Source organism: Phacochoerus africanus, chromosome 6 (genome assembly GCF_016906955.1).
Source record: "Phacochoerus africanus isolate WHEZ1 chromosome 6, ROS_Pafr_v1, whole genome shotgun sequence".
NCBI classification, from domain to species: domain Eukaryota; kingdom Metazoa; phylum Chordata; class Mammalia; order Artiodactyla; family Suidae; genus Phacochoerus; species Phacochoerus africanus.
In genome coordinates this window covers 33,090,748-33,112,217 of record NC_062549.1, presented here as the reverse complement: position 1 = coordinate 33,112,217, position 21,470 = coordinate 33,090,748, and the positions used below count along the sequence as shown (strand labels likewise).

Genomic DNA, 21,470 nt, shown 5'->3' with positions numbered 1-21,470 from the left:
AGGGAAGTGGTCCAGGGAAGGTTCCGCAGAGAAAGTGGAATTTAGCAAAGTCAAGGGGATTAAAGTTCCTGCAGAGGAAATGACAAGATACTAGAGTTGCAGAGGTCTTGGATAGCCGAATTGAAATTGGAAAGGAGGAGTTCTCATCATGGCTCAGTGGTTAACGAATACGACTAGGAATCATGAGGTTGCAGGTTCAATCCCTGGTCTTGCTCAGTGGGTTAAGGGTCCGGGGTTGCTGTGAGCTGTGGTATAGGGTACAGATGCTGCTCGGATCCCGTGTTGCTGTGGCTCTGGTGTAGGCCGGCAGCTGAGGCTCTGATTAGACCCCTAGCCTGGGAACCTCCATGTGCCGTGGGTGCAGCCCTAGAAATGGCAAAAAAAAAAAAAAAAAAAAGAAAAAAAAAGAAAAAAAAAGAAATTGGAAAGGAAAGCAGTAAGAAAGAAATGGGACTTGAGGGTTAAAGTGACACCAGATGATGTCCCTTAATATACAATATTAAGAGTTCAGATTTTATCTTGTGGCTAATGGGAACAAATGACAGATTTTAAAGAGAATGGTGTGATTGCATTTGTACTTGAGAAAAATATATCCAGCTATAATGTGGAGAAAGAATTGGAGGAGGGCAGATGAAAGGCCCTTCTCCTGCTATGAATATACTGAGGGAACTGCTTTTAGTCTTTTTCAGTGTGGTTGGCTTCCTTAAATTAAATGGTAATATCATGGGGGAAAATGACAATCCATGGAAATATCGAACTGAATGTTATTAACTAAGGAATCAAAGAGTATTAAACCAGTTGGGAAGAAGGATAGCTTAGCTGCTAGGAGCAGAGACTGGCTCCAGCTGTCTGTTTCTGCATTCCTGATTCTACCACTTCCTGTATTTGGTCCTTAAGCAAGTTATTTAATATATTTGTGCTTTAGTTTCCTCTTCAATCAAGTGGGAATGATAGTAGCATACAACTCAGTATTGGAGTGAGGATTAAATATGTGTGTGTGTGTATATATCTTTGTGTGTGTGTAAACATTTGGAACATAGTGCCTATACATTTGAAAATGACTAGGAAAAATTTAGGAAGAATGAAGAGTATCTTACTCGTTTTGCTTTTTTAACCTCTCATAGATAGTGATTTATCATTATATATCAGTTCTCATATACGTAAGCACACACTGTCATGATTTGCACATGACTTGAAAAACAATAAAAGAACCATCCATTTCTATGGGTTACTATAATAATTATCATTATTATAATAAAAACATTTAAAATAATTTATATATGACTGTTTATAATAATTCTTTGTCTCTTGGCTTTGTAGATTTTAATTGAATTAGAAACAGCATTATTAGATGATGAGCCACACTGGTACAAACTTCAGACCCATGATGTTTCTTCATTGCCACTTCCCCACCCTTCTCCATATATGCCACGACGACAGCTCCATGGAGAGAGTCCAACACGGAGACTGCAAAGTAAGTTTTCAGTAAAGTTTATCATGCCTTTATTGAATCGTCTTGAATGATACATATGACAGAATTTGAAGATACCACTATGAGTATTAACAGGTATCTATTAGTATTTAATAACTTTTATTGAAGCTTTTAAATTGTTTGATACACTAAACCGTATATGTGTAGTAGTCACTCTTTCCCAGGTTTAGCAACATTTTTGTCAAGTAATGGAGAACTGATTGACTTACCATTGGCTAAGTATATATTAGTTATTAGGGACAGGTTCAAGCTAGGGTGTTAATAAGTAAGTGTATTATTTTAAATTTTTTTGATGACAGGAACCTCTTTTAGGGTTTTTCTTCATGGAAAGGTAAACATTGCATTTATTTATAAGTGTGTCTGAATTGTCAAAGATCATGATGATTAACGTTTGACGGAACGTATGTATATGAACAGTTAATCATCAAAAATTTATAGCAACCCTTTATTTATTCCCTACATCCGCATAATAAGATGTTTTGGTAGTTCAGTATCTGAGATTTATGAATAGCATTCTGACACAATAAGCTTATTTTGGTTCTTTGCATTGTTCTAAGGTAGATTCTAATCTAGTTTGTGGTTCTCTTGACTAAGGTTTTAATTCTAGACAAAGTTAAAAATATTGGTCAAAACCTATAATATATTGGGATTTAAATTCCAGTTTCTGTATCTTTTACATCAGGAAGTTGCTACAATCCCTTTGCAGCCCTTATTAGCCTCTCAGTTGTGGCTCTCTGCTGAGTTTCTTATTGTTTTTCTCTCTGCAGTTTACAGTTCAGGCAAGGATTTGAGGAACCACTGAGTGTAAATTTTGAGTCTCGTCATTCTCTGGCTCCCTCCTTTCCAGGATATCCCCCAGCATTCTAGCTGCTCTCATAACTCTGAATTCTGACCTCTGGCCCCTCAGCCTTGTAAGACAGAGGCTTTTTGCTGAGCTGTAACTCCTCTGGGGTGTCCCAAATTGGAAAAACCCTTAGGGGAAAAATGGTTAATTAGGTGCTTTTCTTATTTCAAGTGTCATATTACCAATTTCTGCCTGAATTTGTTTGATCTCAGGTGTCTTTACACTTTTTTTAACTAAAACATTTTTCTAGAATTTAGAATTATTGCTGGCAGGAGAGTAGTCTGGTATAAGCTACTCTGTCATTCTCAGAGGCAGAACTCTACTTTTTTTTTTTTTTTTATGGCCACAGCCACAGCATATGAAAGTTCCTAGGCCAGGGATTGAATCTGAGCTTCAGCTGCAACCCTGGATGCAGCTACGTATAATCTCATTTCTAAAATATTCATACATGTGTGGGTATTCCATTTATATGAAGTTTAAAATAAGCAAAAATGTTCTATGGTATTTGAATTCAGCATAGCTATTACTTTGACGGGGGAATAATTACTGGAAGAGAGCAAGAGAGAAGCTGGAAGGATGCTGGTGATGCTTTATCTCTTGATGTGGGTGATAGTTACATGGGGTAGTTATTTCACCAAAATTTACCCATGGGTATTTTTGTGATTTACACACATTTCTGTATGAACTCCATACTGTAGTAAAAAGTTTACTTGAAAATGTAGAGTTTGGAGTTCCCACCATGTCGTAGTGGGTTAAGGATCTGACTGCAGTGGCTTGGGTGGCTCTGGAGGCGCAGGTTTGAGCCCTGGTCCAGTGCTGTGGGCTAAAGGATCTTGTGTTGCTTATCTTGAGTTTAAGGTCCGATTTAAACTTCTTATGAATTTTGACATCGTGTTGTCTATTAGCAACCTTCTGTGATTTTTCTAATGTATAAGTACTTAGCTAAAATCAGTAGCTTTGAGAATTAAATTGTCTAATTTTTAAAAAGCTGCAGTTGATTTATAGTTTGCTTTCAGATTTTGGCTATTCATAGGAGTGCTTATATAAACATTTTTATACATGGCCTTTTGGTAATTATATGTGTTCATTTTTGCTGTGGATATACCTAGTAATAGAATAGATAGGTAATAGGCTATCCGTATATTCATTTGTGGTTGACATTGTTAAAGTTTCCCCAAACTGTTCAAACTTATACTTCCTACAGCAGTGAATGAAGGTTTGAGTTTCCCTGTATCCTCACTTTATATTTAGTACTTTTCTTCTTTTCACCCGCCCATTCAAGTGGCTGTTCAGTATTACCTCACTATGGCTTTAATTTACATTTATGTAGTAACCTTTTCTTAGGTTAATTGACTGTTTAGATATCCTCTTTTATGAAGAGCCTAATCAGATTTCTTGACTCTTTTTGAGTCCTTTCTTTTTAAAATTGATTTATGAGTGTTTTCTATAAAATATAGGTTTGAATTTTTATAGGTTATATGTTTTGCAAGTGTGTTCTATACTATGACTTGCCTTTCCTCTCTTTAATGGGATCTTTTTTTTTTTTTTTTTGTCTTTTTGCCTTTTCGAGGGCCGCTTCCCATGGCATATGGAGGTTCCCAGGCCAGGGGTCGAATCGGAGCCGTAGCCACCGGCCTACACCAGAGCCACAGCAACACGGGATCCGAGCTGCATCTGCAACCCACACCACAGCTCATGGCAACGCCGGATCCTTAACCCACTGAGCAAGGGCAGGGACCCAACCCGCCACCTCATGGTTCCTAGTCGGATTCGTTTGCGCCACGACGGGAACTCCAAATGGGATCTTTTGATCAACAAAAGTTTTAAATATTAATTTTTTTAGTTTTTTTTTTCAGTTTCCGATCTTTTTGGCATAATCTACATAAAAGATCTTTTCTTCTTTGAGATCATAATGATACATTCCTATGTTTTCTTGTAGAATGTTTTTATCTTCTCATTATAGTTCATCTGTAATTAATTTTTTTATAATGTGTATGTAGGGATCAAAACTCAGTCTTAATCCTACAAATGTCTACTTGGTCCAGCATATTTATTTGGAATGCCGTGTACATGTGGTTAAGTTTCTAACTATTCATTTCAATTAACCAACTTGCCTATTCTTGTGCCAATACCAAACAGTCCAAATTACTGTATCTGTATAATAAACTCTAATATCTGGTAGTATAATTAACCCAGCTTGTTTTCATCTTCCAGATTATTGTTACTATTTTTAACCTTTTGCACTGACAAATAGATTGAATATCAAATGATCTTTTCCACAAATAGTCTTCAGGGATTTTGATGCAAATTACATTGATCAGTTTGGGGATAACTAAAATCTCTTATGGGGTAGGAAGAATTCCACTGCATGAATCTGGTATATCTCTAAATGATATTTTAATAGATTTCAATGTAGAAGTTTTGTTTATTAGATCTGTAACTAAAGGAGTTCCTGTCTTGGCTCAGTGGCAATGAACCCAACTGGTATCCATGAGGACACAGGTTTGATCCCTGGCCCTGCTTAGTGGGTTAAGGATCCAGCATTGCCATGAGCTGTGGCGTAGGTCATAAACACGGCTCAGATCTGCCATTGCTGTGGTTGTGCTGTAGGCCACCACGTCCAATTTGACTCCTAGCCTGGGAACATCCATTTATCGCAGGTGTGGCTCTTAAAAAAGGAAGAAAGAAAAGATCTGTAACTAAGAATTTGATTTAAATTGATGCTGGTATACAGAAGTAAAATTTATTATTGTTATTAAATGAATCTAATAACTATTCCATATATTATTTTGGATTTTGGTTTAACATGTATCATTTGTGAGTAATGACAAGTTTTTGTCTTTCTTTCAAAGCATTATATCTTGCTTTTTTTTTAACTTAATGCTTTCTATAAGTCATATCATAAAATACTGAGTGGAAGTGAAGTTATTGAGTAGAAGTTGGCATCCATGTTTGATTCCCTTTTTTTGGGAAAAGCTTTAAATATTTCCCTGTTATATTTGATGTTTCCTGTAAGGCTTTTTTATTACTCTATTAGATTCAGGAATATATATTTTATTCCCAGCGTGATGAAAAATTTTAATCATGAATGGATGTTGAATTGTGTTCATTTTTTTTTCTTTGCACATGGACATACCATATGATATTTCTCTTTTATCCTGGTAATGTGGTAAATTGTATTGGTTTTACATGTTAAAGTTATCTTGCCTTACTGTGGTAAACTCAGCTATCTCATGATGCATTATCATTTATATCTCATGCTCCTTACCTGAGCATGTTTAGAAGTATTCACTCTCTATGTCACCAGGGTTGGCAATTTGTGTGTACATTTTGAATTATAATTCAATTCTCTACTACATTTAGAGCTATTCAGAATTTATTTGCCTTATTGTCTACTTTGTTAATTTGGCTTTTTCATGGAAATTGAACATTTCTCCTAATTTTTAAAAAATTTATTTGCATTAAATTGTTCATAATGACATAATCTATTCAATGTCTATTGAATATGTAGTGATGTTCTCATTTTCTTTATCCTTTTTTCTTGTTCAGACTTGCTAATGATCTCTCAGTTTTACTAGTATTTTAAACATTTAGCTTTTTGTTTTGTTTACTTTCTAAGCTGTATGTTTGCTTTTCTTTTCCATTAATTTTTCTTCTTATTCTTATTACTTTTTCTCTCCTTTACTTCCTTTAAGTTTAATTTGTTTGTTTTTCCTCATTTCTTCAGAAGGATGCATAGATAATTTTAATGTGGTGTGTTAATGTTATTATACACTGATTTACCTGTGGATTATTTAGGAGTATATTGATAAATTTCCAAAGTCTAGGGATTTTCTAAGTTTTTTAGTATTGATATCTAGCTTAATTATCTGCTTGTCAGAGTATATACTTTGAATAATTTGGAATTTTTAAAAGTAGTTGTTAGTTTCATGGTGCCGCATGTAATCAATTTTGGTAAATGTTCTTGGGAAGAATGTTTGTGTTGTCATATTTTGGCACATGTTCTACATATGTCAAGTTTATCAGGTTTATTAACTTCATTGATCAAATTTTCTCATTTCCTTATGTTGGCAATTTCTGTTTTTTCTTGTTTTTAATCTGATTATTCCATTAGTTATTGAGAGTCGTGTGTTAAAATCTCCATGTGTGTTTGTGGGTTTTTCTCCTTTTAATTTTGTCACTGTTAGCTCTATATATTTTGAAGTTATGTTATTAGCTACATACAAATCTAAAATTGTCATGTTTTTCCTAGTAGACTGATAATTTTATTGTTACATAGTGTCCCTCTTTATCTAGGAATAATTTTTCCTTAAGAGTAGTTTTGTTTGATGTTATTATTGCTGCAGCTGCTTTTTTTTTTTTTTTGGTTAATGTTAATGATTTTTGTATGGTGTATCTTTCTCAATCTTTTTATTTTCCACCACTCTGTGTTCCTATATTTAACATTTGTCTTTTGAAAACAATGTGAAATTGCTCTTCTTAAATCCATTTTGATAAGATTTATCTTTGAGATAATTTACATTTACATTTAATATAATTTCTTATAAATTTTGCTTAATATTTTATATATCATTTATTTGGAGTTTGTCTTTTTTCTCTCCTTTTTTTGCTTTCTTTTGATATCTACATTATTTTAATTACATCAACAAATATTTAGTCACCCGTTATGTTTGTGGTGCTCCATATTGTGATTGATCCAATCATGCATTACATTTAGGTAGCAAACAAAATTCTTATTCACAATCTTACATGTAAAATATATTTTTAAAAATTATGTTTAATTTGACTCTTAGCACCTATGTTCCTACTCAGATATCTTTCATTGTTCCTTCTCTGTACCTATTCCCAGCTGTCAACGTATGTTCTAGAAAACACTGAAAAAAGGACAACATTCAGAAAAGACCCACTAATTTTTATTCCTTATTAAGCTTCACTGATATGTTCTAGTGTGCAGTGGTTACTTGATTCCAGGTCTATGCATAGCAATTTTTACTAATACTGGTTGTTGTGGTGCATAGCCTCTAGCCTTCCCCAGTGCATCATGGAGCTACTATCCTGGAATCCTATAATATCACTGGGCTGGAGCCTATTATTTACAAGGCTCTTTAGCCATACCATTGTCGCCTTAACTGATTCTGACAAATCTTATCCTTTAGCAGGGCTCGTTTTCTTTCTAGCCATCTACACTGTTCTTTTTTTTCCTCTTCTTAAGCCTAATCTCATTAATAAGACTAGAGTATGGAAAGTAAAGTGTCTCCATCTCACTTAGCTTTTAATCCTGAAATATAAATCTCACTAATGCAAAGAAACTTAAGTCTGTATTAAACATAATTTATATGTTCTAGTATATAGTCATGCCATACTTAATTTTTGACTTTGTATAATTTAAAAATCATATGTAGGAAGGAGAGTTGTAAAAATTAAAATTGTGAGCTTTTTTGGAGTGCTGTAGTAATTTAGAAATAATGAGAGAATAGTACAAACTGTCATGAGCATTTTAGCTAGGCCTAAAAAGAATAAACAGGATTTCAGTAAATGGAGGTGAGAGAAGTAAATAGTAGGTTTGGAAGGATAAAGGCATGAAATGTAAAAAGTATGATGAGATATTGCAGAAAGCATTGTGCGCTGGGCTAAGGATTAGAAGACTTAATTTTCAAATAGAATCTGAGGGTAGAAGTCTGAAAGAAATGGCACAGTAACATCTTAACATGAGTTATTATCTCTCCCTGATGTGCTGAGGATGAAAAAAAAAATGTACTTTGAGGAGAGGGGTTTTCCTTCATTATACCATACAAATGTCTATCGTGCTTATGAATGAAAACTCATGTATTTTGGAATTGGAGAAAGTTAAATGTAGTAAATATTAGACAAAGCAGCAAACTACAGTGAAAAAAGTTTAGAGGAAAGGTGACTTCCCTCTATTTTGTCTATTATTAAAATACCTTAAATAAAAATGAAAGCTTTAATCAGTATCTTGAAAAAATTTGACACCTAAGCTTTTTTCCCTATTTGAAAACTTTTGATAATCATGATTTTTAAAAATAATGAACACAAATTTTAATGTAAAAAAAAGCAAATGATCTATATCCTTGACAGAAAACACACATATTCACTCTCTGAGATCATTTAAAAATATTAGGTACTTTACAATATTTGTGGAGAAAAAGCTACAATTTGAAAACTTCAGTGTCTTTAATTCTATATTGATTATAGTGATGCATTCTTAAGAAATAGTATAATAGTTTTTTAAGAAATGATATAATCCTTTGACTGTTAATCTTAAACTCATTAAAATGTCTTCTATATTCTGGCAGTGAAAACCTATACTGATGAATTAAACCTTACACTTCTTGGTAGTTGTACTGATTATTTCATTTTATGTTCCCTTCTCCCCAGGGGCATATATATTGGACCAGTAGTGATAAAAAGGAAAATCATATGAGAATGCCTCTGAGTTTAAAACTGACAAAGTAGTATAAGTGACTAAAAAACCATTTTGGGGGGGTCAGCTTAACAACAGAGTACTTTACAGAAAATCCTCAAATAATACCTTTGAAATAGAAAAGTTAAATATGCCACTAAACCAGTTAAATATATCACTAAACCATAAAGACCAGATCATTCAAGATGTAAGAAGGATTTGAAATTGTATTTTTATTCTAGAGTTCTTGAGAAAAAAGGCATTATATAATTATACATATAATTATCAACGTGGAGGATACTCTCAGTTTTACTGAGAACTGTTGTTTCATATGGAAACCCTGTTCCCAAGAATGAAGTTTTATAATTCAGAGTTACCATTGAAGAAAACCAACAACAGAATGAAGTGAAATAGGGAGAATACTATAAAAATATTTTCTTTACTAAATATATATCCATTTTAAACTCTGGGGTTTGTATATTTTAACAGGAATTGCATGTGTGTGTAAATCAGTATGATTATGAAAATCATTCTACATATTTAATAAAAAGAATTTGACATGATACAAAGATATCTACAAAGAATTTGAAAACTACTGAAAGTTTTCATTGTATCGGCATGTAAAACACTTTTTCAATATATATATTTACTTAGATTTACAGTTATGTTCAATTTTTTAAGGGAAGATTATGTAACAGTTAATTGCTATTATAATTTAAATCTATATACATCATAGCAATTAAATGTATCATAGTAAATGTTACTATATAGCATCATAGTAACTTTTTTATTTATTAACTGTATAACATACCACTGTTACACTTTTTCCTACAATTATTTTGCTTCGTACCTTGTGATTACATCTTTATATGACAGTTTTCCTTTATCAATTATTTACATGTGTGATCTGTTGATTGTACAGGTTTTAAAATATTACTTTACCTTCTGCTTTTTTCTTGTTTAGAAAAATTGCTGTAGCTTATCTTTTATTTTCATTGTGTTTATTTTCGTGATAATTAAATTCTTCATTATTACTACTCTCAGTTTTCTTTTACTTTGTGATATAGTAAGAGTTTTTAACGTCTTGAAGCATCTTAAGTCTTTTTACTTTCAGTTTACCTTAGTAACTTCCTCTAGGGTCATTACTTCCCATTACATTTTCATTTCAGTGTGGTCAGCAATTCTTTTCCAGGGATATGCTGGAGACAGAACAAAATGTGTATACATCTGTTCCCTTTGCATAAAGTGACTTTGGTAGCTTGAAATTGGCTCTGTGGAAGTATTTATTTTATGGAAATAGGCAAATGTTGCAAACCAAGGCTCTTATTCCCCTCAGATAGATAACTGTTAAACCATTACTAGCACTGCACTGCCTTGCACCATATACCAAAATTAATTTCAGAATTAACAAAATTTAAATGTAAAAAGTTAAAATGTTAAAGCATTGTAAAAAAAATATAAACGAGTATTTAACAAAGCTCTATGGAGAAGTAATGGAAAGAAACTCAGAGCAGATCATCAATAGATTTTAAAAACTTATTACGAATATATTCAATCTATTTTATGTTTTTATTCTTTTTAAAAATTCAGTCTATTTTAAATGAAAATGTTGTAAGTTTAAAACCTGATAATTAGAGTAAGTGTTGCTGAAATGAATTAGAATTTGTACTGATTTTTAAAAAAATCCTAGTTTAATATAGTTGATTCAGTTTATTGTTAATTTATGGGAATATGGCCTTAATAAAATGTTAAAACACTTAAATTATTTAATTCAACTATTTTTCTACTTTCCACAATTTTACACATACGTCCTTATGAAATTTCTACATAGTGGCCAGAACAAAGTTCTTTTTTTCCTCAAAGCACTCTATGTAATTCCAGCAATGTGTGAATTACCAATTACCAATCATGTAAAATAATACCAAATGTACTACTTCTCTATTTGTTAAGTAACGTTCAGAATCAAGTCATTCAAATTTAAATTTTTTTAAATGAACATTAGATTTATATTTAAAACATTTAGATTTATTACCTTTTGGCTAATAGCTTAGATGTATCAGGATAAATATTTACTTTTTTCAGGTATTATGGCCTCCCCCTTTTCCCTACTGCAGTATTTTGTGGCATGATAGTTCATACATTCCTTTAAATTTCTAGTGTATATTCAGATGATAATCTCCTTATCTTTCAATGTAAGAATAATATACTAATGTTTCGCTACCCTTTGATAGTAGATATTTATTAATTAGAAGAATTGAGTTAATTTCTATTCTGCTAACTTGTGATGATTTCTACATTTATAGTTTTCATTGAGTGAGAATATCAAAATAACTTGTCCTTTATAAATTTTCAAAGTTTTTTCTTCCAAAAAGATAATCAATTTTAAAATATGCTTTTTCCAAAATCAGGAATTCCAATATGAATAATGCTTTTCTAAGATCCCTTCAGTTTCAGTTCATTAGTTTATTCTTGCATGCCAAATTTCTATGTGTAACAATTATCTCTTATATTACATAGTATGTTATATGGCCACATGGTATAAAATAGAAATAATAACCATTAGTATACAGGGCAGGCCTATTATTAATTTTTTATTTCATGTACCTTCTCTTACTAATATGTGCTTTTCTCTTAGCCTGTAATCATTTCATTTAATCAAAGTTTCTACAAACATATTTATAAATTGAGCTTTTACTAATTTAGTTACAATGCATTTTCCTTTGTTATTTTATTCTGAACTAGTATGTCCTTTTAAATTTTTAAATGAAAATGTTAAACTACAGTCTGTAATGTAAAGCAGAAATTAGATTTTAATGTCCCTTTAGCATATAAAGATTTTAAAATATATTTTTGACATTTTAACATTTTTTTTCCAGATAAAGCCTTATGTTCATATAATTCAGGTAAATTTTAGCATGCACAGTGTTTAATGCATGTATTCATATGCTCAGTTTAATTGGTTTGTTGTTTTGTGCTTTGTCTGGCTATTCTGCATATGTTAAATTCCTAAACAAAATGTCACTAACTTCCTTTTCCTATTTGTAGAACTTTTCCAGTATCTTCATTTTATAATTTTGGTATTAAAAATCATTTGTTGACGTTCCCGTTGTGGCTCAGTGGGTTAAGAACCTGACTAGTATACATGAGGATGTGGGTTCAATCCCTGGCCTCACTCCATGGGCTAAGGATCCAGCGTTCCCATGAGCTGTGGTGTAGGTCACAGTTGCAGCTCAGATCCACCATTGCTGTGGCTGTGGCATAGGCCGACAACTGCAGCCCCAATTTGACCCCTAGCCTGGGAACTTCCATATGCCACAAATGCAGCCCTTAAAAAAAAAAAAAATTCTTGAAATATAGTGATCTATGATTTCAGTGCCTCTAATCTTGTCTCATTTAATATATTATTTCATCAGTGAACTGTGTTTCAGTATACATTGTGTTATGTGCACCGTTTCTGAACTTTTGAATTTATATGAATGTAATTTTCACTTGAGGGACAGTGTTAAAAATTCTCAGTATGTCGCATTAAAACATAATTAAAACTGCACTATTTGCTGTAGTTTCCATCATTTTAGCCATTTTGTCATATCTTTCAAGGAAACTGAATAGATTTAGTTTTATTACTCCAATGTATTATGACCTTTAAGTTCACACATGCACAGAGTAGTATATGTCAATATACTTCAACTGATGTTTTTAAACTGAGTATTGGAACTTCCCTTGTTTTTAGCAGTTTTAGTAAGGTAAATATTTTGAAATACATTTAGTCTAATGAACTTTTATATTTTAAAAAATTATCTCCTTGAATAATATTAAGAAGAGATTATTTTAAAACCCCAGGAATAGCACACTGAAGTTGAGGAAAGCTACCACTTACAACTAAAATTGAATAAAAGGGCCTGGACTTTCCTCACCTTGTCTGACAACAATACAAATGGAGAAATGCCTGAATAACATTGAATAATATTGGGTAACTGGCAACTAAGGGCAGTAATTACTAAGAGAAGGGAAACAAATGAGTTGAACCCTAAAATTCCCCTTACCTACCAATCTTAAAGAGAGTTTCCTGCACACAGCATGGGGGGAGATACCCAGGTGCAACCTATGCACTCTCTGAGTTACAGGGAAATAAAGTTCAATTCAGGGAGACCAAAGACTAGAGTCAACAGGACAGACTACTAGAAAGGAGAGGACTGTGCAGAGAGAGAACACAAAGATCCACAGAGAGTCATCGCAAGTGTTCAGCTGAGTATTGATCATGAATGAATGGAGGAATATACCCAAGGGTGGTGAAAGAACCCCCTGAAAGGATTAGAGGTAATGGTGTCTGAGAATAGTGTCTTTTTTTTTTTTCAGTGAGTCAGGAAACATCAAGTTTATGGGACATTGTGTTGAGTATGCAGAAATTTCTGAACTCAGTAGTGGAGAATAACTCTAGACTGAACATTGTATCACACTAAAAATTTTAAAGCAAGAAGTGAAAAGACCAAAGCATTTCTAAATATGACAACTCCATGCAGAAGAAAGCTTAAGAAAACTTATGGGAATAGGAAAATATCCAACATATTGCAGTGTAACATTCACAATGGCTGGCCTCTAACTAAAAATTGCCATGTATGCAGAAAAGAAAAAAAAGACCCTTTAAAAAGGTTGTGAATTAATCAAAACTAAACAAGAATTCGTATAGATATTATAATTAGTAGATGTAGATATTAGACAGTTATAGAAATGTATTCCTTATGTTCAGAATATAAGGAGAGACATGGAAGATATAAATGGAACCAATATAAACATCTTGAAATGAAAAACTATGACATCTGAAATGAGAATATACTAAGTGGCATTGATGACAAACATTCAGAGAATAACATTAGTGAACATGAAGATACAACAATGGAAATTATGCAAAGTGAAGCATAAATAGAAAAGAGAAGTTGAAAAAATAACAGAGCATCTGTGGACTGTGGACAACTGGAAGCTGCCTAATACACACGTAATTTAAGTCCCTGTAGGTAAGGAGAAGGGAAAGGAGAAAAATATTTGAAGACATAATGGCTGAAAATTGTCCAAATTTGATGAAAACCATAAAACCACATATGTAGGAAGCTCACTGAACTCCAAGCACAAGAAACATTAAATAATATACCAAAGCATATTAAATTATTTAAAACCAATAACAAGTGGAAGATCTTACAGCATCCAGAGAAAACAAACTCATTACATAACTAAATAAAGGTAAAGATAACTGCTAATTTTTCATTGGGAACAGTGCAGGTACTCAAAAATATTATCAATCTAGAATTTATACCCATTCATATTTCTTTCAAAATGAAGGCAAAATACTTTTTCAAACAAAAAATGATTAAAAGGTCTCATCACTACAAAACATGTATTATAACAAATGTTAAAGGATGTCCTTCAAGCAGAAGAATAATGATATCACGTAGAGATATAGAATATAGGTGTGTAAAAGAATGAGGAATACCCAAAATAGTAACTTCATGGGTAAATATATAAGATTTTTTCATATTATTTAAATACCTTTAAATGTAATTGACTTTTAAAGTGAATATCAATATTGTATAGGGTTTGTAATATATGTTAAAGTGAAATATATGACAACAGCAGCACAAAGGTTAGGAGAAGAAAAACAAAAGCATATAACTGTAGTGTTTTTATACTAAACTATATAATAAGTAGTATTTGAATTGAAAGAAGATTGTAACAAGTTAAATATGTACAGTTAAGCCCTCAAACCACAAAACAAAGGGTTATAGCTAATAACAGAAAAGAGAAAATGGAACCATAACAGTACTTATTTTATCCAAAAGAATACAGAAAAAGAGTAAAAATGGAATAAAGAACAGATAGAACAAATAGAAAATAAATAGAGAGTTGATGAAAACCAAAACCAAAATGAAACAAAACTAAGAAGGAATTGACTATGGTGCTTTGAAAATCTCAACAAAACTGACCAAGAGAAAAGACAAATTATTGAAATGCATTGGAAATCACTACCAGTTTAACTGAAATTAAAAAGATTACTATGGGAATACTTTGAGGAATCACATAGGAATATAATAAACACCTTTATGCTGTGAAATTAAACAATGTAGATGAAATAGGCAAATTTCTAGAGAGTCAAAAGTTACAGGAACTGATCCAAAATATCTGAATAAACTTGTAGCATGTAAAGACACTGAACCAATAATGAATATCTTCCCCCATACACAAAAAAGCCTCAGCTTTGTAGCTTCACCAATGATGAATTCAGTGAATTTTGTGGTATGTATAAAAAGAAATTCCAATCCTTCTAAAATTCCTTGAGCGTAAATCAGAAGGAAATATTCTCCAGTGAGTTCCATAAGGCTAATATTATCCTAATACCACAGCTAGACAAACATATCACGAGACAACTACAGTTAAATATCTGAGTATAAACGTAGAAATCCTCAATAAAAGATTAGTAAATCAAATCTAGCAATATGTAAAAAATCATACATTGTAACCAAGAAGGATTTATTCCAGTAATGTAAAGTTGGCTTACTAACTAAAAATCAATTCAACATATCAATAGAAAAAAAGGACAAAACCCATGTAATCATATGAAGAGATAAAAAAGCTATGACAGAGTCCAACATCCATTCTCAATGAAAGCTCTCAGCAAAGTTGGAATAGGGGGGAACTTCCTCAGTCTGATAAAGACAACCTACAAAGTTGCTGGCACAATTTTTAATTGTAAAAGACTGAATTCCTTTCCCTTAACTGGGAACTAGGCAAGGGTGTCTGTTCTTACCACTTTATTTCAGCAGTGCACTGGAGACTCTAAGGTAGTCAGGCAAGAAAAATAAATAAAAGGCATTCAGAATGGAACAGAAGAAGTGAAACTTTTTATTCACTGATGACATGATTCTGTATGTAGAAAATTGTAAAGAATTCACAGAAAACTACCAAAACTAATAAACAATATCATCAAAGTCCCAAGATACTTGAGCAATATACAAAATCAATTGTATTTTATGTACTAGTATTATATATACTAATATTTTGAAAAGGAAATTTAAAATATTTTCATTGAAAATAGAAAAAGTTTAAAATACTTGTGATTAAATTTTAAAAACAAGTGCAAAAGTGCATAGTAAGGAAATCACCAAAAAATTGCTGAAAAATTAATGGACAGTTTACATAAATTGAGAGATATTTCACATTTATGGATTGGAAGACTCAATATTAAAATGTAAATTCTCCCCCAGATTCATCTACAGTTTAATCCATATCAAAATCTAAACAGGATTTTTTACTGAAATTAAAAGCTAATCTTAAAATTTATACAGAAATGCATAGGATTCAAAACAGCCAAAAAAGTCTGGCACTTCCTGATTTTAAAACTATAGTTAAGTAATTGTAATATTATAGAGCTGGCATAATGATAAACCTAGAAATAAAGGGAACCTAATTCAGAATTTTGAAGTAAAAGTAAGCCCTTATATTCATGGTGACTTGATTTTCAGCAGAGGTAACAAGGCAATCCAGTGGAGAAAGAATCATCTTTTTAACTAATAGTTTAGGAACAATTGAATTATCCACATGTTAAAAAGATTATCTTATACCTACACCATGCACAAAAAAATTAACCTAAAAATGGATCATAGACCTAACTATGAGCTAAGAATATAAAACTCTTAGATAAAAAACATAGAAGAGAATCTATATTACCTTGGGTTATGAAATTTTTTTTACACCAAAAGCACAATCAATAGAAGAATGAAGAAATAAATTGGACTTCATAAAAATATTAAATGTTTGGTTTCAAAACATCATTAAAAAAGTAAAAAGATAAGCCACTAACTGGGAGAAAATGTTTTCAAATTATATGTTTGACAAAGGTCTTGTGCCCACAATATATAAAGAACTCTTAAAATTCAATATCAGAAGATAAATAATACAGTCAAAACGTAGGCAAAAAATTTGAATTGTGATTTCACAGTTGAGGATGTATGGATGACAAATAAGCACATGGAAGGATGCTTAAAATCATTATTTACTTGTGAAATGGAAATTATAACCATATTATTAGTTCATATACACTAGAATCAATATAATAAAAATGGATAATAACAAATTTTGGCAAGGATATTGAAAAGCTGGAACCCTAATATATTTACTGCTGGAAATGTGGAATGATACAGTTCTTTGGAAAACAGTTTGGTGGTTTGTTAAAAAATTAAAAATATACTTACCATATGACCTAGCAGTTCACTGACAAGGAGGTGAAATGAAAATGATTATCCATTCAAAGACTTGTGCATGAATGTACAGCATAATGTTCAAAAAGTGGAATCCATACAATCGATTACTATAAATAATAGGGAACAGAGTACTAATACATACAACTTCATGGTTGAACTTAAAAATATGCTAAACAAAGATGCCAGATACAAAAGGATATATATAGTTTTAAAAATGAACTTCTGTCCACATTTCACACCATTCAAAAGTCAACTCAAAATAGATCAATGTAAACCTTACAATTATAAAACTCCTATGAGAAAACTTTGTCACCCTTGGTTAGGCAGAGAATTCTTAGGGCATCAAAATTGTGTTCCATTTAATTGGACTTCCTCAAAATGAAAATCTTTTTTTTCTTTAAAGTACACTATTAATGATAATGAAAAGCCAGGCCATAGGCTGGGTGAAATATTTGCAAATTATATATCTGGTAAAAAATTGATATCCAAAATATACAGAGAACTGTCAAAACTCATCCACAGGAAAAACAACCAATAAAATGTGGACATAAGATATGAAAGATCATTAAAGAAGACATATGGATGGAAAATAAATATATGAAAACATTTTCAACATTAGTCTTTAGGGAAATGTAAATGAAATACCATTAGACACTTATTAGAATTGTTAAAATGGAGAATTTGCATAGATTGCTTGTGGAAATGTAAAATGTTATAATGTCTTTGGAAAATACTTTGGCAATTTCTAAAAAAAAGTTATACATCTACCATATAACCCAGCCATTTCGCTCCTAGGTGTTTACCAAAGTGAAAGTGTATATCTATACAACAGCTTGTACACGAATATTTATTTCAAACAACCAAATGACCCAAACAACCCAAATGACCCTCAACTAGGGAATGGAAAAATAATCTGTTGTATAGACAAAAAATGGAGTATTACTCACCAATAAAAGAGAATGAACTGTTGATATACACTAACAACATGAATGAAACTCAGAATAATTATGCTGAGTGAAAGAAGAGAGTCAAAAGGAATATATACTGTATTATTCCTTTTATATATAATTCTAAGAATTATGTATAATGCGAAGTAATGCATGAAATATAAAACTAACACAAGGAAAAAATAATTAAATAGATAAAATTCTGACATTAGGAACAGATTTGGCACAAATAGTGGAGTAAAAGAGGAGATAATTTCAGATAAAGTTGATATTATAAGTTCAATTAAGTTAATGGAATTCCATCTATAAGTATACACCAGTAACTTGGAAAATATGGACACATTATGGACAAATTCCTAGAAAAATACTATTTGTTTAAACTGGGTAAGAAATAAAATTGGAACATTCCTATAACCACAAATATTATTAATATGTTGAAAGCTAAAGTAAAACTTTTTTAAAGAATAAAACCCTAGATCGGGTCATGTTTTTACAGGTGATTTATACTAAACTTTAACAAGTTATCTAAATCTAATAAAACACTGGCATATAACATACATAAAGGAAGACTATTTCCAGGCTCACCTACAGTAAACATAACTTTTATACCAAGTTTACAAAATCACTCAAGAAAGGAAATTTATTTCCTTTTCTTATTTCCATTTCACTCCTATATTTAGGAAGTTTTTTTTTTTTTTTTTTTGTCTCTTTGCCTTTTCTAGGGCCGCTTCCTGTGGCATATGGAGGTTCCGAGGCTAGGAGTCTAATCGGAGCCGTAGCCACCACCCTACGCCAGAGCCACAGTAATGCAGGATCCAAGCCGCTTCTGCGACCCACACCACGCTCACGGCAATGCCGGATCCTTAACCCACTGAGCAAGGCCAGGGATTGAACCCACAACCTCATGGTTCCTAGTCGGATTCGTTAACCACTGCGCCACGACGGGAACTCCAGGAAGTGTTTTTTTATACTAAAAAAGCTTTTAAAAATAACAAATCATTTCCAAAAGTTTTATAAAAATCTTTTATTGTGATAACAAACATTTACATATTAGCGAAGAAAAACTATGTTCATTTTCAATAATGAATAAAGATAGAATTCAACATAAATTTGTAATCATATCTGTTAGCAAATTATTGGTTAGAAAAAAACTTCTTCAACTTGATAGAATGTCTGTTAAATATCTACAGGAAATCTCTTTATTAATGGCCAGTGATGGAATTATTGTTTATAAAGCCCACACAAGAGAATGATTGTAATGGAGGTCTTAGTTCAATAAGACAAGAATTTAGAATTCAAAGGACTTAAAAATTCAAAGGAAGAAATAAAATTATCATTATTTATAGGTGATATGATTATATACCTCAAACTTTGAAAAAAATCTAAAGACAAATATGGTTTATCAAGAGGGCAGTATGTACAGTATGTAGGCTTCATATATTAAAATCAGTTGCATTTCTATATGCAAGTATCAAACAGAATAAATACATTTTAAAAGATGTAATCTGCAGTTGTCACAGAGAATATCCAACACGGAGAATAAATCTAATAAAAGTTGTATAAAACTAGCATAGGAAAAGTTTAAAACTGTTATTAAAAAATGAAAGAACATCTAAATAAATGGATGTATGCCATAGCTCACTGATTGGAAGACTCAACATTGTAGTCAATTTCCCCATTTGATTTGTAGATTCAGGTTCAATTCCAGTCTTATCAGGTATCTTTATGGAAAGTGTATAGGATCTAAAGAGACAAGAATAGCTAGAGTGCTTCTTATGAGGATAGGGAGGAGGTAATTCTTTGACGAGATCTCAGCATTTAATATATTTAACACAGTGTGCAACTGGCATGAGAATAAATCGGTAGAATAGGTAGAGATCCTAAAGCAGAATTTTATATATAATAAAACTGTCTTGTGTGAGGATCTGAAGTAACATGTCAGACCAAGAGCGGGAAAAAGTCAATTTAATTAAAGAGCTGAAAGAAATTATCCATAAAGAAAAAAAATAGATCAAATTAAATTCTCTCTCTTGTACCATGTAAAAAAAAAAATACTGTAGATAGTTTAAGAATTAAATATTATATGTTAAAGTTTAACCAGAAAGCTGAAGCACTAATAGAGGTATGGAGTAAGAAATTTATTATAAAGATTAAACTTTATAAAATTATAGGATAAAGTGGGACTTCTTTGTAAAGTTTGTAAAAGTATGATTAGACAATCTGAGGAAAGTCACTTGGCAAAGACCACAGAGGGGACCTAGTGAAAAGTCTGGAGCTGTTCAACCAGCAGTGGCTCTGAGGTCACTATAGGTCATGGATCAGGTTGGGAAGGTACAATGCATGAAAAATAGGAAAATCAAGGAAAACGAGAATGCATGAGGGCAAACTCGAACCTGTGCCTGTCTCATTCCCTTTAACCCTAATTCTGTGGGTGACTGACAAAATAAGCTGATGTCCTTGTGTGCATCTACCCATGTGCTTGGCACAGGTCTGGAGGAAGGTTTAGGAGGAGAACCAGCAGGAGCTGGAGGAGCATCTAAAATCCTAGATTTGGTTATATCACACCTATTTTAAAAACCAGAAAGATTTGGAAGGGGAAATTTAAAAAAACAATCATAGTGAAAATCTCCTAATAATTTGAACTACACAGTTAACCATCTTGAATTAATAGAACATACTCTCAGCAGATAGAGAACATAAATGCTTTTCATCTACAAATGAAATATGGAAAATTTTGCTACTTATTTTAAGTAATACATTCATATGGTATAAAGATAAGTGTATATAGTGAAGAAAATCTTTCATCTCTCCTTTTTTTTTTTTCCACTTTTTAGGGCCACACCCGCGGAATATGGAGGTTCCCAGGCAAGGGGTCTAATCGGAGCTACAGCTGCCAGCCTACGCCACAGCCCCAGCAACACCAGATCCAAGCCGTGTCTGTGACCTACACCACAGCTCACAGCGATGCCGGATCCTTAACCCATTGAGCAAGGCTGGGGATCGAACCCACAACCTCATGGTTCCTAGTCGGATTTGTTTCCGCTGTGCCACAATGGAAACTCCCCAATTTTTAAAATATTAGTTCTCCTTCCTTGAATGAACCACTGTCAGCATTTTCTGTTTTCTTGCAGAGATATTCTGTGCATACACAAACACATGCATATAAATAACTTTCTTTCTAACTTTCTGTACACTCTACTTTTTATTTTTAATCTCTATTCTTTCAGTAGTTACTACTGAAATTATGATATATATTCTTAACAAAGTAATATTAACATCTCTGCCTTTTACCCCCAAACTATTTAAAAACATAAAAATCTGATTTACAACCTCACCTCTACCATTTAATATATTTCTGCCAGAATTTTACCTCGGTTTCCAATTAGTAATTGTTATAATTATTGTCATTTTGTTCATAAAGAGTTTGTTTATACTTATCTGAATTTTTACACCTCTTTTTACTCTCTTCCCCCCCCCCCCCCCATTCCTTTCTTCTGGGGTAAATTTCTCCATTTTG

The 21,470-nt window shown here is 32.1% G+C and overlaps 1 protein-coding gene across 37 annotated transcripts in view; it reads left to right on the top strand.

Annotated features, from left to right (window-relative positions):
* The window catches only part of RIMS2 (regulating synaptic membrane exocytosis 2), a 621,959-nt gene that overhangs the window by 355,307 nt on the left and 245,182 nt on the right, over positions 1-21,470 (top strand). For all 37 annotated transcript variants that reach the window (XM_047783459.1, XM_047783448.1, XM_047783463.1 and 34 more), the window contains one exon: positions 1,321-1,474. In XM_047783459.1, the coding sequence (XP_047639415.1) occupies positions 1,321-1,474 (154 nt within the window). The remainder of the gene's footprint in view (positions 1-1,320; positions 1,475-21,470) is intronic.